This window comes from Pleurodeles waltl, chromosome 4_2, assembly GCF_031143425.1.
Source record: "Pleurodeles waltl isolate 20211129_DDA chromosome 4_2, aPleWal1.hap1.20221129, whole genome shotgun sequence".
Classification (NCBI taxonomy): domain Eukaryota; kingdom Metazoa; phylum Chordata; class Amphibia; order Caudata; family Salamandridae; genus Pleurodeles; species Pleurodeles waltl.
Genome location: NC_090443.1, coordinates 135910348 through 135923883, shown reverse-complemented (window position 1 = coordinate 135923883; position 13536 = coordinate 135910348). Strand labels below are relative to the sequence as shown.

General features: G+C 47.8%; 1 protein-coding gene across 3 annotated transcripts in view; it reads left to right on the top strand.

The window, feature by feature from the left end:
* Positions 1-13536, top strand: part of AAAS (aladin WD repeat nucleoporin) — a 258437-nt gene that overhangs the window by 231535 nt on the left and 13366 nt on the right. For all 3 annotated transcript variants that reach the window (XM_069230959.1, XM_069230958.1, XM_069230960.1), the window contains one exon: positions 5261-5342. In XM_069230959.1, coding sequence (XP_069087060.1) covers positions 5261-5342 — 82 coding nt within the window. The remainder of the gene's footprint in view (positions 1-5260; positions 5343-13536) is intronic.

The window sequence follows — 13536 nt, the reverse complement described above, 5'->3', positions numbered from 1 at the left end:
GAAAAGCACAACAGTTAGAAATGGGCCTGGGGAAACAAACAATATACTAAGAGTGGAATGCGAATGTCGGTTTCCCACCTAGGCAACTGTAGTGTGTAGAGGGTTGACGGGAGTACCAGAAAACACCAAAGGTAAGTACTAGAACCCACCGAAGTGCCCAGGACAGAAGGAGCACAGCACAGTAACGTTCCCAGAGCACACAAACACGAGAAAGAAGATTATGCAAGAACCAGAAGAGACTGCAAGATACCAACAGTGATTTCTTGGACCTGAAGACCTGTGGAAGAAGGGGACCAAGTCCAAGAAGCACAGAAGAGTCCAGGGAGAACAGGAGCCCCTACTAACCAAGATGAAGGTGAAAAAGAATAACCACCGGTGAAGAACAACAGTCAGTACTGCACCAAAGAAGACGGAGTCGGATTCCTGGTTGGTGCAAATGATGTCCCATGTGGGATGGAGGATTGCAGTCTGGTTTGCATCGCTGGGGTCAGCCAACAAGCTTTGGCACAAGCAAAGCTCACGGTTAGCGGAAAATGGTGCTGCCTGGGACCAGGAGGAACCTGGTGGACTGTACCCAGGAGGGGGGGATCAGGGGGGGCTCTCAGCAATTCCGAGAGCCCACAGAAGATCTGTCAGCACCCACAGGAGTCCCACAGCATGGGACAAAGGAGGTGCAGGAAGAGGCTCATGCAGCACTGCGACAAAGGCTCCCATGCCCCTCGGAGAACCACTCAGGAAGATGTGCATTGCAGTATAGAGTGCGGGGGCCGGAGCTGCAAGATGCCCAAAGAACTTTGTGGAAGGATGCCAACAAGCGTTGGCAACTGCAAAACAGCAGTGTACGGGGCTACTGTCTTGCATGGGGAGGCAAGCTCTTACCTCTACCAAAGGTAGCCAGTAGGACATCAGGACCATCGGGAACACTTCAGGCCACCACCCGTGATGCAGGATCCACGCAGCTCAACAGGAGAGGGGATCCACACAGCCGGTCGTCATTGCAGTAGGTGCCTACTGAAGCAGGGGAGTGACTCCTTCACCCCAAGGGAGATTCCTTCGCTCGTCTGCTGCAGTCTGAAGACAGGATGTCCTGAGGATGCACAACTGGGAAACAGTTGCAGTTGCTGGCAGGAGCTGAAGATACAATGTTGCAGAAGGCATCTTTGCTTCTTTGTTGCAGTTTCTAGAGTTCCTGGAGGGTCCAGATGCAGTTTCTTCGGTGAAAAGTTGAAGTGGAGGATGCAGAGGATTCCTGTTGGAGTCTTGCAGTCCGAATCTGAAGAACCACCCAAAGGGGAGACCCTAAATAGCCCTGAAAGGGGGATTAGTCACTTAAACAGGTAAGCAGCAATCAGGGGAGGGCTCTGACGTCACCTGCTGGCACTGGCCACTCAGATGCTCCCAGAGTTCCCTGCCAATTTGGAATCCAAGATGGCAAAACCCACGGATGGTGGTGATGGACAGGGGAGTGGTCACTCCCCTTTCCTTTGTCTAGTTTTGAGCCAGAGCAGGGACTGTGGGTCCCTGAACCGCTGTAGACTGGATTATGCAAGGAGGGCACCAAATGTGCCCTTCAAAGCATTTCCAGTGGCTTGGGGAAGATACCCCTCCAAGCCTGTAACACCTGTTTCCAAAGGGTGAGGGTGTAACACCCTTCTCCCAAGGGAAATCCTTTGTTCTGCCTTCCTAGGCTTGAGCTTCTCAAGCAACAGCAGGGCAGAAATCAGGTGGCAGCAGCTGTGGCTGCCTGGAAAACCTCAGAGGGCTGTAATGGCAATACTGGGAGCCTTGGGGTATGATTCCAACATTGTTGATACCAAACATGCCTATGTTCGGAGTTACCATTTTGTAGCTGGACATGGGTAGTGACCTATGTCCAGTACATACATAAAATGGCATCCCTGCACTCACGAAGTCCGGGAAGCTGGTCCTGGAGATCGTGGGGGCACCTCTGCTAGAGCAGGGCTGCCCTCACACACAGGTACTCTGCACCCTGCCCTCAGGACAGGCCTGCTGTAGGGGTGACTTATAAGTGGCCTAGTGCAGTGCAAATGGCAGTGAAAGGATGCATGCACCTTTTCACTCAGGCTGCAATGGCAGTCCTGCAGAAGCCTTTGCATGGGCTCCTTATGGGTGGCAAAAGATATGCTGCAGCCCATAGGGATCCCCTGGAACCCCAATGCCCTGAGTACCTAAGTACCATATACTAGGGACTTATAAGGGGGCACCATTATGCCAACTGTGGGTGAAATACTGGGTTACCGGTATGCAACAACCAAATTTAGAGGAGAGAGAGCTTAATCACTGGGGTCCAGGATCCCACTGAACACAGTCAAGCACACTGACATCAGGCAGAAAATGGGGGTAACCATGGTAAAAATAAGGTACATTCCTGCAAGGACTACAACCTCTCTCTTCCCATAGCTCTTTGCAACATCTTGTGAGTCTGCCTTTCCTTGTATTGTAAAAAGTATCTGATATTGAAGGGAGAGAAGGTGAGCACACCATAATATGCAGGGGCAAGTGTTGTCTGAGACATCTTACATTTTCAGATCCGAATAGAAGCCAAGCATGCAGGGGAAAAATTATGCTGGCCCTTCCGGCATTCTGGTAGGCCAAGCCCTAGTAGATACATGGGCAGTGTTCTCCAACAGCTCTGAGCTCCTAGGAGTAGAGTTCCTTGAGCTAGCAGTGCTAAACAGGCCCGCCTTGGGCCAAAGATAAAGTTCACGCTACATGGACCTGCTGTGCTTTCCTGTCAGTCTAATGGCCCTAAACACCCAATGGCTGAGGGAGAGCACCACTCCTGCAGGAATCTGACTGAGCTCGGCGCCTAGCCGGAAGCTGCATAAACTTTGGGGTCCTGCACCACCAGTTGGTATGCCTCAGATTTATATGTTTGCGTCGGTGCTTATGAAGTCTTGACAAAAAGGCACTGAGGCTCAGCATGCTGCACCACTTTGAGGCACCAAAAAGTCCCACTCAGTATTAAAATATCCACTGTGCACTTAAGAAGCTGCTGGAAACACTTGCGAATCGGAAGTTAATGTCAAACCTCCAACCGGCACCAAAGCCACCCTCAATTCCATGGTTTGACATCTCAGAAGGTCTGTCTTCGAAAAGCTAGCAGGTGTCCTGGATGAAAGAACATTTTCACCCATCCAAACACAGGCAAGATTCTTAGCAAAACACCAGCGCCACAACTCATCTGAATACCAAAGAAGTGATGCATCCCTTTGAGGAAGAAATTGAGTTTCCACCTCCTACATCCATACATCCTCCTCCACCTGACCCAAAAGATACCTGGCAGCCTATATTACCCCCTGGAACCTGAGGATGAACTCCTTAGGCCACAAAGGAAGGATGTTGTGTGGGAGGATTATGCTGTAGACCCAACAGATGAGTCAGACCTGCAACCATATCCTGTCAAGCCATCCCCACCAGATGACACATCTACATTCCATGAATTAATTCAAAGGGAAGAACAGCTCCACCATGTAGATCTCCAAATGGTGAAGGATGACTTTATGGTCTGAACGTAAAAGTGCATTTTATACAGATGCTTAAGGGGAAACTGAAGTCAGCTGTTGACAACTTCAAGGAGCCAGAAAAGGCCAGGGTGGTGATCTTCACAAGTTGAATAAAAGTATAGCCATATCTCAGATGATCCTGCTCATATTTTTGCTCAAATAGTTCTGGACTCCTTGGTAGTGCATACTGCCATAAGAGGGACTCTGCACAGTCCACATGTGAGGCTCACCAGACCGACAAGGAGTCTAAAAAGGTCAACGATGTAGGTAAGCGGGTCTTGTTTGGGACAGGCACACTTTGGCCCTTTGCCAAATTAGTGAGCCTCCTCTCCATGCCGGATTTCTACCATTGGGAGGGGATGGAGGAGTGGCTGTCTACCCAAAGCTGATACAGGACCTTGCCCCTGAGGGCAGACGTATTAGCAGTGCTAATATTAGGTGTGCCCTTGACACAGCAGCTAGAGGTATCCACACTAGCGGCCTCCACCACAGGCACGCAGGGCTTAGGATATTGGTGTTTAAGCCTGAGCTGCAACACCAACTCTTAAATGTACCTTTTGATGACAAGCATCTGTTCGGCCCACATGTCACCCAAATGCTGGAGAAAATAAAAAATGATACAGACCTAGCTATGTCTATGGGTGACCTGCACCCCTAGTTTCCAGTCTGCTTTCTGGAAGCTACAAACCAGGGGGCTCAACCAGAGGTCTCATCTGCAATATCATCAGGCCTTTCAGGACCCCCAATAGCTTATGTCCTTCCATATAGGGGTATATAGAACGAATATGCATGAAAGGCGGTGTTGACGTCTCAAGGAGCTCCTCTACTGCAAAGCAGTGAATTATCTTCCTCTTCCCCTAACCATATAATATCTGTTAGGGCACTTACCAGCTCAGTCGGCAAAACATCATCTCGGATCAGTGGGACCATTTTACAGGGATGTGGCTAGCTCAAATTTCAACAGACCCCACCCTCCGCTGCCCCACCAAGCCACCACAAACTGAGTGCAGATCATCTTCGGGAGGAAGGGGTTCAGGCACTTTAACAAAAAGGTGCAGTAGGGCAAGTACCTGCACACCCACGTGACGCTAGAGTGTATTCCCTGTACTTTTCAATCCCCAAGAATGACAACTCACTGCATCTGATCCTTGACCTCTGGCCATTGAACTGGTTAATTTTCGCTGAAAGCTTTCACATGGTTACTCTATAAGATGCCATCCCCATAATATTCATGGCAACTTCATGTCAGTGCTGGATCTGAAAGGTATGTATTTTTGTGTCCCGATTCACATAACACATCTGAGGTTGGGCCAGTGTGCTTGTATATTGTGGACAAAGGAAGGACTCACTACAGGTTTTTTGACTTGGGCTTCTTTGGGGAAAACAACATGTTGAAGACAAACATGGTTGGTAACATTTTCCACATGGATGCACATAAGTACACACATTTGTTTTGCGACTTCCTTTTCTTGTGCAAGGAAAGTGGATCAGATCAAGACAATTTAAAGTTCTTTCAGGAAAAGATTATCCTTCTCCAGACTTAACATCTTATTTATTAATAGTTTTTAGTGATTTAGCTTCCTGGAGTCTGTGGCATTATGTACTCAGTAGATTAGTGTGTTTTGTACAGGTGGCAAGGTTTCTTGGCATGTGGGCCAGCAAGTAAAAGATGAGCAAAATATTTCTGATGGATTAATTTCATTCATGTCTTGGTTTCTCTTTGTTTCCTGCAGGGAACCCAAAAGAAGAGCAAAGCCGTGCGGTGATTGCTGTTTTCAGAACACGGAACAGTCCAGTGTTTGAGCTCCTCCCATGGTGTGTATCTCAACCACTGTGGTTAATGTTGTCCATATATTAGAGTTATTTTGTTGTATTTTTCCTCTGTCAAACTTTTCCTCCCCCCCCCCCCTGTTAAAAAAACAAAAAAAAACAGATACAGGCAACTGCAGCAAGCTGCCTTGTGTTTCAGTCTCTGCATGCAGGAAGGTTGGCTAGAGAAGCAAATACATTAATTTATTTCACTTCTGTTTTTCGGGGATGGTTATTATATCGCTCTTGGAAATGGCCTTTTTTGCAGGGTTATCCCCAAAATGTTTGTGTTGTTCCTTCTATTTTTTTAAGATCTGTTTTGCTGGTTTATTGTCTCCTTGTACATTACCACTGCTAACCAGTGCTAAAGTGCAAGTGCTCCTGGTGTAATTTGTATTGGTGATTGTTTTTTCCATGATTGGCTTATTTGATTTACTAATAAGTCCTTAGTAAAGTGCACTAGAGGTTCCCAGGGCCTGTAAATCAAATGCTACTAGTGGGCCTGCATTACTGATTGTGCCACCTGCATGAGTAGGCCTATAAACATGTCCCAGACCTGCCACTGCAGCGTCTGTGTAATTTTGCACTGCCAGTTGGACCTGCAAGTGTGCCCACTTGCGAGGCCAAACCTTCCAGTTACCCCTAAGGTAGGCCCTAGGTAGCCTCATGGGCAGGGTGCAGTGTATTTAAAACGTTGGGATGTACTGGTATGTTGCACATGTACTGATCGTGAAATACTGACAAATTTGATTTTTTACAAGTTCAAGGTCTATCTCTCCCACAGGTTAACATGAGAACTGCCTTTAAATATCTTTAAGTTTGGGGTCTCTGAACTCACAATTTTAAAATACATATTTTGGTAGAGTTGGTTTTCAGATTGTCTGTTTGAAAATGCCACTTTTAGAAAGTGGGCACATTTTCTTGCTTAACCATTCTGTGCCTCTGCCTGCCTGTGGAATCTACGTCGGGGTCAGACAGACAGTTGAGCTGTTTGTGAATTCCCTCTAGACCGTGACACAAAGTGTGTCCCCTACATATCCTGAGGATTCTTCCTGGGCTAGGGTGGGGAGGGAGTTGCTGACACGTGCACCTAAAAAGGCTGTGCCTGTCCTCACGCAATGCAATCTCCAGCCCCCTGGAGTGTGTCTGAAGCCAGGCCTGAGCAAGGCAGGATCTTGTGAACAATAGAGACATTCGTTTGAAGTTTGCCTACTTCAAAGGCAGAAAGGAGTATAAGTAGTGGGCCAAAACCCCCAGACTTTTAGGAAACTTCTGGATCAAGAGGAACCTCTACCAAGGAGAAGAGCTGGAGGAGTACTGCCCCTTTGCTGTGTTGGCCTGCAGCTGCTGCTTCTGCCTTAGAGTGGACAAAGACTGGACTTTGCTTTGTATCCTGCTTGTGAAGCTTCTCCAAGGGCTTGAAGTAGAGCTCGCCTCCTGTTGGAAGTCTCAGTGATATCAAAGACTGCCTCGTTCATGCCGCATCCCTGGTCTCACCGACGCCGCCGCCTGATGCTGTCACTGTGCTGCTGCTTGCACTGTAACCTGTGGACCCCCATACTCCGCATCACCTTGCTCTCTCCGCAGCCTTAGTATCTCCGACGACGACGCTCTATGCTGACACCGATGCCGCTGCCTGCATCTTGGCCTGAGGACACCACTCGGCAGGTACACAAAGCACCATCCCGCACCTCAGCCTGGTCCACTGCATCACTGCCTGCACCGCAACCTGGAGACACTGCATGTTGCACCGCCCGCTTCACACCTCAGCCCTGGTCTCATCAATGCCACAGGATGCCCTCACCGAGCCGCTGCCTGCACCGTGACCTGTGGGCCCCCCACGTTGCATCGTCCCGCTTTGCACCACCCACAGTTCCGACGCCATCAACGCCAGTGCTCCTGACTTTGTCATCAGTCTTGAGTTCAATCTGCAACGTGTATGACCCCTGCTCAGACCTCCAGAACCGACACCCAGTGACACAGCACTCCAGATCTCATCCTGAGTTTGCCTACATCCTACATTTCCAAGGTACTGTTTGTGGGTCTTCCCGACACCATAGCAGGAGCGTGACCCCGCGATCGGCCTGAACTGTTGGATTTGTTGTTCACAATGCCTTGGTAGCCGCAGACGGAGCTATCGACTTGAAGGAACTGTATCTTTAAGTAATTCTTGCAAAATTCATATCTTTATTACTGTATGTTGGATTTGTCTAGTTTTGGTAATTTTACATAGATAAATATTGCCTATTTTTCTAGAACTGGTGTGGTGTCCTTTTGTAGTGTTTTCACTTTATTACTGTGTGTTATGTGAAAATGCTTTACACATTGCTTCCGAGATAAGCCTGACTGCTTGTGTCAAGCTACCAAGGGGGTGGCAGGGGTTTTCTGAGCTGGGTATTTCCCTTACCCTGACTAGTGTGAGGGTCCCTACTTGGACACTGTGTACACTGACTGACAACTAGAGACCCATTTCTAACAAGTACCAACTATACCTCATAATGGTTAGTAAAGCAGAAGATGCGAAAGAGCTGCATCTGCCGTCTGAAAATGAAAAATAGAGAGGATAGGCAAGGAATTTGGGTGAAATGCTCCTACACACTGTAACCAAAAGTTAAAAACTAGTTGGAGGAAAAAGAGCATTTGAAGACAAGCAAGGCCTTTCATGTCAGGCTTTCTGATGGATACTTCTACCTGCAGATTCCTCATCTGTGGAAAAATCCTAGGCTTAAACCTGGATCTCAAATCTACTTCAAATCTCTTATGTTGCTTTGTATTGATGCCAGAAGTGGTGTCTGATGATGTCACCAAAGCCATACAGAGCACACTCCGGCGCAGCATCACTTCCTTTTTTACTGCACCTTCAACACGGATCTGGAGCACGCTCTCTGAGAGTTGAATTTTCCGCACAAACAATTTCTTCTGTGCAATGTTATATCCCCCCCTAAGCACTTTAGGACTGCGAGGGACAGATGTCCATCACAGATCTTAACACCATCTGCTTTTGGTGCCTTGGCTCCAACCACAATTCCCACTCATGCGACTCCTTCTGAAGGATGCACCCTAAGGCAATACAGGAGCGAGAATTTAAACTCTTCTGGTGCGAAGAAGAAAAACACAGGAAGACCATGAAGCATGGATGAAGTATGTTGCCCAGATGACCCTGGACTCCAGCAGGATCTTTATCTTCGGAAACACAAAAGGATGATGGACAGAGTGCTGAAACTTTTCAACCACTCACTCCCAGTCACAGATCTGGGTTTAATCCATTTTTCTGCTCACTATGCCACCCCATTTTGGACCCAGCCATATGCAAATCAGTGTTGACCCTGCTCCCCATGGGAACAGTCCAGCCCGAACTGCCAGGCCAGGTCCTCCCTGAAACCAGAAACAAGCATCCTGGGACCGGTTTCAGGGTATCACCCTTCATCAGCCAGGCTAGCTTAAATCCAGTGGCGCAGTGAGCAAGGGACCCACGTCAGGGCATACCCACTTAGGGCAACGTTAGCAACACAAAAGGATGATGGACCGAGTGCTGAAACTTTTCAACCACTCACCCCCAGTCACAGATCTGAGTTTAATCTATGGGTTTTTTCTCACCATGCTACTCCAGTTTGTACCCAACCATATGCAAATCAGTCTTGACGCTGCTCCCAAGGGAACAGTCCAGTCCGAACTGGATATATCTTGTAATATTGTCTTCATCTTCAGAGCAAGAGTTTGTCGAAGTGGAGCTTTCTGAACCCTCTCCTGCCAGCTCCAAACCTGTTCTACAGCTGAACCCAACCCTCGAGCTGACTACATTGTGTTGTCGTCAGTCCTGGGTTTCCCAGCACTGCAGCCTTCTTCCCAGGGTTTACAGACACCTGATATATGCTCCCACTCCCCCAGCAAGCGTCCTTCAACACAGTTCGGTATCTTTGCTAGGGCTTCCACCACATCTGGAGCACCCTTTGGACCTGGAGCACCGTCGGGCCTTCCCATGTTTATGCAAATTGGCTCTGGGATGGGCACTGTGACTCCGGCTCCTGTTTCACCCCATCACACAAATATTCAGTTTAGCCTTTGACGCCCTTGTTGGCACAATCACCGTTGCCACCAACGCTGCCTCCTCCGCCTATGAATGTCCCTCGACTCAAGGTCTAGAAGGGAGACTCAGAGGCAAATTGAAAAAAAGGAATACAGGCAGCAGATCACCAATTCTTTTGGATTGGGCTCTGATCTTCTGAATTTTTATGCTCAAGACGATGATGAAGGATCAAATCCCTATGAAGTTTCAGGATTGTCATCAGCTAGTGGACTTGATACTTCTCCAGAAATGGAGATAGGGTTTCCAACCTTGCCTTAGTCCTCTCAGTGGCCAGAAATGCAGCCGAGGCGCTGAAATTCAGCTGGCATCAGTGCACCTCAAAACTAATGTCCTCACGGAGGTGCTCCTCCCCTTGACTCCAGCATCAACAGCCCTATTTGCCTCCAGTGAAGTCTTGGCTAAGCCAGTCCTGGTGGCCCGGGAAAAGCCTTGATGTGCATCAACAGTTAATAGATTAGTCACCAGGCTTTATCACCCCCCTCCCTCCAGGAGAGACCCATCTTTTCTCTTTTCTCTCTGCTTACCCTTCGCCAGAAATCCTAGTGAGCCAGGCATCCTATTCCTCAGGCCAGTCACAAGACATGTTCCTGACAGCCCTGTTAGACACGGAATCCAAAAGGTTGGCAGCATGTGGAAAAAAGATTTTCTCTGCTAGCAGTGTGGGGCTAAAATCTTTGAATACTAACTGATTACTGGCCTGCTACGAACATGCTGTAAATGACATAGCCCAGCTCGGTACACCCACAAGTCCACCTCCAGACATACCATTAAGTCTGGATTCAATACTGCTGACTTTGGCTAGAGTAATGTGAGGTTCAGTCTCCATCCGCCAGCATGTCTGGCTCAGGGCGTTCAAATTCTCCAGGTACGTACTGGCCGGTATTATGGATCTACAATTCGATGATGCTAGACTATTTGGGGACAAAGCTGAGCACCTCTTGAACACTTTAAACCCAGCAAGGGAACAACCAAATCTCTCAATCTCCAGCAGCCTCAATCCCCAGAGAGATCAACAATTGGGTCACTTTCAAGGATTCTCTTTTTGGCAGCCAGAATCCTACCAAACGGTGTCACATCTGCTCTCAAAATTGTCTGTGACTGCTGAATGAAACTTAGATGTCACCACTCAATCTCCAGGCATTTTGGTTACCCCTGTACTAGCCCGCCAGTACAGGGATAGAGCCATTGGGAAAGGCCATCGATTCATCCAGCGACCCTACCCCCCCCCCCTCCTCCTCTTGATCCTCCTCTCTTGTTCCTCCAAAAAAGCAGTCTTAGTTCTTTTTCCGAGACCCACATGGAGCTTGTGGGAGGGTGAGTGTTCTACTTTCTGCCTGGAAGGCCATTACTTCGAACCAGTGGGTCCTTCAGATGGTGGAAAGATGTTACACCCTTCTCTTCCTTCAAACTCCACCACTTGCTTCCTCTCTCGGCAGACCATCTATCCATCCTTCAGCAACAAGTGGCAACATTCCTGCAGAAAGGAGCAGTGGCATTAGTGTGAGAGCAGGACAAGGATCTTAACTCATTTATTTCCCTGTGCCCAAAAAGGACTTAGTCTGCCTTCAATCCTGGACCTGAGGAAATTGAACTTTTCTTCAAAAAAGAGAAGTTCAAGAGGTTGACCCTAGCCCAGATGTTGCTGGCGTTGGAAGCTGGATTTTGGATGGTGCCACTCAACTTGCAGGACGCATATTTCCTCATCAAGCAGTCCCAGTGGCAGTATTTGCGCTTTGTGGTGGGTTCTACACATTATTAGTTTGCAGTACTCCACTTTGCCTTCATATCAGCACCTTGAATCTAGCCTCTGGTTGCATCACACATCTAGAGGTCGGGCATCCCCATTTTCCTGTACCTGGATGACTGGGTGATAAGTTGAGTCATTGGAGATCGTGTTATTTCACCTGCAATCAACAGTATCAATACTGTTTGACCTGGGTTTTTTATTCAACGGGGCCAAATCTCACTAGAGACCCTCCCAACAACTCCAGTTCATCGGGTGAGTATTGAACACCACCTCAGCACATTTCCTCCACCTTGGAGCACTGCTGACATCAAAGTAATGTTCTGATCCTTTCAACAAGACGCAAGAGTTCCAGTCCTGAGAATCCTGAGATTCCTAAGTCTGCTGTCTACTTTTGTTCTCCTAGTCACATACGTGCATTGGCGCAAGAGGACCTTGCAGTGGTGCTGGCACAGGCAATGGCTACAATACAGAGGAGACCAGCTGAGCGCTATTGTGATCTCCTCCATTGCTGCAGTGAAAAAGGATTGGTGGGGAACAAGTGGAACCTCAGCTGGAACCCCATTGGGATCTTTATTTAGTGTTAACTCTTCTGATGGGAAGCCCCTGCACAGTTGTGCCTTTAGGATGTTGACCTTGAAAACACTTTTTCTAATTGCAATAATATCAGTCATTTGGGTGAGCAAGATGCAGGCTCTCAGTTCCTGTCCACCTTTTACTCCGACAAGCTTGTATTGAGAACCAGGGCTTCTTTCCTGCCTAAGGTGGTAACCTTATTTCCTGTGAATCAGGCCATCATGCTTTCTGACTGTCTATCCCTGTCTAATCCTGCAAAGGTGAAGGAGCAGTTACATAGATTAGATTCTAGGCGAGCGGTTAACTACTACCTGGACCACACCAAGGACACACAACTGGATGACCAGCTGTTCATAAGGTACTGCTGTTCCAAGTAAGGCAAAGCTGTGCAGAAAATGACTCCTTCAAGGTTCATCATCCCAAGAAAGAACCACCAGAAAAAATCAGGGCCCATTCTCACAGAGCCAAAGCCATCACTTCTGCCTTTGCAAGAGCAGTCTTGATTGCAGAGATATGAAAAGCAGCAATGTGGGCATCCTTTTTTTACCAAGCATTACTGCCTTGATTCCAAGGTGTGTAGAGACGGTCATTTTGCTAGGTCCATCTTGCTGGATTTCCTGATATAACGATCCATCAATGCTCCTCCTAGGTGGGTATGGCTGTGGATCTATTCTACAGGTGAGGGATCTCCAAGTAGTCCAAGTCCATCAGTAGAAAAAGTTATTTACCTGTGGTAACCAATCTTTCTGGTGGATACTCTAGCTGCCTGCAGATTACTCACCGACTCACCCGCCTCTCCAATTGATGTATAGTTATAAGGAAGTTAATGAAGCCGCAAATTTGGATGTGTTTTGGCACGGCAATATATAGTCAGTCCATCATTTCACCGTAAAAGCTTGAAAAAAAATGTGTAGAAACACGATGATTTTCCAATGGATCTCAATCAGCACCCAGAAAACCGGCACGCATGCCATGATCACTAGTAGGCTGGATGACGAGAAGACCCTCCATGCCAGGATCAACATAAAACTCACTAAAAGACTGCAGACTATTCAGAATCACTCTCTCTCCCACGCTGCACTTACATCGCACCACACATGAGGAACTTTGTGGGCTCTCCTTTCATAATTCAAACTCCTCATCCACACTTTCAAGGCATTACACAACACTGACCCAGCATACTTTAAAATTTGCGTTGCTTTCACAAACCTTCCAGACACCTCCCGCTCATCTAGACTCCTAGTTGTACAAATCCCATGCATACAGATAACCAGATCCGGCGGTCAAGCCTTTTCCTACATTGCTCCTAAAACGTGGAACGACCTGCAGTTGCACATATGAGCCACTTCCTCAAGAAGCTGAAGACTTGGCTTTTCTAATAGTCCCACTTGGCCGAAGGTGCGCATAGACTCTCACCTGCTCAGCATCCGGATACCCTCCTGAGTGATAGTGTCCTTTACAAATCTGCATAACATAATACACACACACACACACACACGTACGTGCCGGATTGTGTGCTGCATGACTTTGGTTACTTCCTCTTACGCTATTTCCAGCATTGCTATGAAGCCAGCACCTCCTGCTGGCAATGTGAGAGATTTTAAGTCTCCTCGTCTAGTCTGGCACCTGGGGTTATTCCACAGGTGAGTAATCTGCTGGTAGACAGAGTATTCACCAGAGATATAGTTACCACAGGTAAGTAACTTTTTTTTTTTTGTTGGGCATAAATTTGATGCAAATATGTACTCTGGAATGCAGAGCTTGAAGCGCTGTGCCTCCAGCGCCTGTATTGT